General features: G+C 41.2%; 1 protein-coding gene across 1 annotated transcript in view; it reads left to right on the forward strand.

Moving 5' to 3' along the window:
* The window catches only part of JADE3 (jade family PHD finger 3), an 83,259-nt gene that overhangs the window by 52,786 nt on the left and 25,895 nt on the right, over positions 1–4,578 (forward strand). The window contains exon 7 of the mRNA XM_011938693.1: positions 1,795–1,911. Coding sequence (XP_011794083.1) covers positions 1,795–1,911 — 117 coding nt within the window. The remainder of the gene's footprint in view (positions 1–1,794; positions 1,912–4,578) is intronic.

Raw genomic sequence — 4,578 nt, forward strand, 5'->3', positions numbered from 1 at the left:
CAGGATGGTCTCGATCTCCTGACCTCGTGATCCGCCCGTCTCGGCCTCCCAAAGTGCTGGGATTACAGGCTTGAGCCACCGCACCCGGCAGAAAAGACCCTCTTTATTCAAACTTTGATTTGTCATCTAGCCTGGTCCTTCAGTTGCTGGTATTTCCTGAGTGGCTACATGTACACTAACTTAAATAAACTGGGGCTTCCAGACATTTCCTCTTCTTATGATTGCCTTTTTTTATTTCTTAAGCTGTGTGGATATCCCACTCATATCCTCTCTCCCCAACCACTATCCAAGCCAGCAGATTTGTTAGGCAGTTTAACTGCATGACAAGAGAGACTGCAGAATCTAGTTAATGGGGAGCTGATATTATATCAGTAACTCATTCTCCTTTAAGATTTTCCTGCTTTTAATCTTGTTAATATTGGTTCCAGGGGAGTTACTGTCTAATAAAGAAGCTCACAGAGTTACACTAAAAGTCCCACATATATACTTTTGTATTCCTATGGCTATAGACATCACTATTTTTAAAAAATATTTGAATAGTAGTTTCTTTTTCTCACTAAGAACATCTAGACATAAAATAAACTCAGGTTTCTGGCTTGAGAATGACTGTTTTCCAGCAGCAAATCCCCCAGCTAATAGAGTAGGCTCTCAGCTTATAAAAGTCCAGAACATGACTCAGGAAGAGCTCTTTAAAAACAAAATAAGCTTTCTCAGTTATTGACATTCTCTTATAGTTTCTAGTTCTTGGTTTCCAGTGCCTTCTGGACTATTCAAGATCTGTTAAGTTTCCTGATGTGGGCAGAACCAGTACTAGTTTGGCATCCTTATTTGACAGTTCTTCACCTTTTAAAGCTGTATCCCTCTTAAAAACTCATGTATATATTTGACGGGGTAGGGGGAATGAAAATACTTGTTACCAGCAGTTGCTTGACCCCTTATTTTCACATGGAAAAGAATATTTTCATCTTTTTTTAAAACATCCCTTTCTGCTGGGTGTGGTGACTCACGCCTATAATCCCAGCACTTTGGGAAGTCGAGACAGGCAGAACACCTGAATCCAGGAGTTTGAGACCAGCCTGGGCAACATGGCAAAACCCCATCTCTATTACAAATACAAAAACTTAGCCACTTTGATATACCGATTTCCTTTCTTTTGGGTATATACCCAGCAGTGGGATTGCTGGATAATATGGTAGCTCTATTTTTTGTTGTTTTTTTTTTAGAATCCTCCAAACTATTCTCTATAGTGGTTGTACTAATTTACATTCCCACCAACAGTGTATGAGCATTTCCTTTTCTCCACAGTGTATGAGGGTTCCCTTTTCTCCACTCTTCACCAACATTTGTTATTGCCTGTCATTTGGATAAAAGCCAAAAAGAAATTTTTTTTTTAATTAGCCAGGTGTTGTAGAGGCTGTGGTGGGAGGATCATTTGAACCCAGGAGTTCAAGGCTGTAGTAAGCCATGATCACACCACTGAACTCTAGCCTGAGTGACAGAGGGAGACCTTGTCTCTAAAAAAAAAAAAAGAAAGAAAGAAAGTGAAAGGTAATCATGCCTAGTCTATACTCCTGTTCTCTCATCCCATATGTGAATTATTTATATTACTGGAAATGAGTGAAGGACTGAGCAGTGGAAATAACTTTTGTTTATTCATGATTCCATATTAACCTTAAGAAATGTGACTTACCTCGTTTTGATGTTCTTAGCTTTATGTAACATCGTTTATGGTTTGTGAAAGGTACTTCTGGGATGCCTTGGTACTTCTGCCTTATGGTGGTATTTTATTTGTAGGTCAGCATTGCTTGTCCTGAGAGGATGGAACCGATCACAAAGATCTCCCACATCCCACCCAGTCGGTGGGCCTTAGTCTGCAACTTGTGCAAGTTGAAGACAGGGGCTTGTATTCAGGTAAGTCCCCATGAGAAGTAGTAGAGTGGGCTAACACCAAATTAGCTGGACTCACCCTCCCAGTGAGAGTGTCCTGTCTACTGAAAGGTCACTCAGGAGATCGCCCACCCACTCTTAGGGCTCTGCCATTGTACGGACCATTTCTGGAAATCCTTTTTTGGATATTGCCTCTGGACCATTAAGCTTATTCTTTTCATTATTCGTAGTGATAGTTTATCTTCATCCTTTGCTGTCAGAGCTGATGAATTAAGTGAGTTCTAAAGCTAGATGATACCACCTTGGGTGGAAACCGGCTATAATTCTGAAACAACCAGGCCCATGTTCCTTGTTTTTTAGTTTCAACTTTTATTTTCAATTTTGGGGGTACATGTGCAGATTTGTTACATGGGTCTATTGCGTGATGCTGAGGTTTGAAATACATTTAGTCCCATCACCCATATAGTGAGCATAGTAAGTACCCAATAGGTAGTTTTTCAGCCCTGGTACTCTCCCTCCTCCCTCTAGTAATCCCCACTGTATTTTTCCTGTCTTTATGTCTGTGTATACCCACTGTTTGGCTCCCATTTGTAAGTGAGAACATGTGGTATTTGGTTTTGTTTCTGAATTAATTTACTTAGAATAATGGCCTCCAGCTGCACCCATGTTGCTGCAAAGGACATGATTTCTTTTTTTTGTTTTTTTCTTTTTCCAACTTTTATTTTCTGTTCAAGGGCACCTGTCAAGGTTTGTTACACGGGTAAATTGTATGTTGCAGAGGTTTGGTGTACAGATAATTTTCTCACCCAGGTAATCATCATAATACCCAACAGGTAGTTTTTCAATCCCCACCCTCAGGTAGGCCCCAATGTCTGTTCCCTTCTTTGTGTCCATGTCTACTCAATGTTTAGCTTCACTTATAAGTGAGAACATGAAGTATATGGTTTTCTCCAATTAGGGGAGACGTGGATGGGATTGGGAACAGCCAGTTACCTCCAGCAAAGGCACAAAGGTTGCCTTGTCTTTCCATGTTATTTCTCCTTCTATCCCAAATGTAATAAGATGGCTCTGCTGGCTAGAGGGATGGAAAGGATGACCTTTCACCTCTCAGACCTCCTGCATGTGAACTGCAAGCTGGTTGGAGTTATATTTGCCTGCCAACCTTCTTCGGTGAAGAGGGGACATATAATATCATTGCACAGTGCAGGGGTCCGCAACTGCCAGACCACAGACAAGTATTGGTCCATGGCCTGTTAGGAACCGGGCTGCACAGCAGGGGGTAAGTGGTGAGCAAGCGAGGGTTACCCGTGTGAACTCTGCCTCCTGTCAGATCAGCAGTGGCATTAGATTCTCATAGGAGCGTGAACCCTGTTGTGAACTGCACATGCAAGGGATCTAGGTTGAGCGCTCCTTATGAGAATGTAATGCCTGATGATCTGTCACCGTCTCCCATCACCCCCAGATAGGCTCGTCTAGTTGCACGAAAACAAGTTCAGGGCTCCCACTGATTCTACATTATGGTGAGTTGTATAGTTATTGCATTATATATTACAATGTAATAATAATAGAAATAAAGTGTGCAATAAATGTAATGTGCTTGAATCATCCCAAAACCATCTCCCCCCAGTCCATGGAAAAATTATCTTTCACAAAACTGGTCCCTGGTGCCAAAAAGGTTGGGGACCTCTGGCTTTAGGGATAATGATGCTAGGCGCTTTGTGAGATTTCTTGCTGTCTGGCATGACAGTATTTTCCAGGCGTATCGTGTAGATTTCTTGCTCTAGACCTGGGATTAGCTATTCCTCCAAGGAACCCAGGGTCTTTTACTGGGATGTTGTAATTGAAGAACATAATCTGGATCCCCAAAGGCCCTTTTAATTTTTTGAATTCATTCTTCTCTCTGACAGAATTGGCTACTTCCTCTTTTTTTTAACCTTTCTTGGATGATTTTATTTATTTTAACTATGGCACTTTAAAAATAATAAAGGAAAAATATTTAAAGGAAAACTCTTTCCATGGGGATTACTACCCTAGGACATTGCCTGTGTATTTAAGCTGTTTCCTGGTTGCTGCCCATATGTGAGTCCCTTGAGGGCCAAGATTGTGCATCATTCTTCTGTGAATTTCCCTGGCACAAAGTAGAGTGCCTGCCCATTGTTAGTGCTTAATTATGGTTTATTGAATAAATATATTCATATTTTATTGTACCATGGATTCATTTGTGATATGCATTTCCCCCTCTAAAAATAATATATTTTTCATTTTTCAGAGTTATTATTTGGTCATTTTATAGTAGCACATTGGATTTATATCCAGTAACTTATTTTCTTTATTGTAGTCACTGCAATTTCCCCCATTTTTGCTTTTGTTGTGGGACAGGGTCTCACTCTGTCACCTAGGCTGGAGTGCAGTGACACAATCATAGCTCACTGCACCCTTGAACTCCTGGACTCAAACGATCCTCCTGAGTAGCTGAGATCACAGGTGCACACCACTACACCTGGCTAATTTAAAAAATTGTTTTGTAGAGACAGGATTTTGCTGTGTTGCCCAGGCTGGTCTTGAACTCCTGGCCTTAGGTGATCTCCTGCCTTGGCCATCCAATCCAAAGTGCTGGGATTACAGGCATGAACCACTGTGCTTTTTTTTTTTTTTTTTGACAGAGTCTCACCCTGTTGCCCAGGCTGGAGT

The sequence above is a fragment of the Colobus angolensis genome, unplaced genomic scaffold, assembly GCF_000951035.1.
Source record: "Colobus angolensis palliatus isolate OR3802 unplaced genomic scaffold, Cang.pa_1.0 Scaffold176, whole genome shotgun sequence".
Lineage (NCBI taxonomy): Eukaryota > Metazoa > Chordata > Mammalia > Primates > Cercopithecidae > Colobus > Colobus angolensis.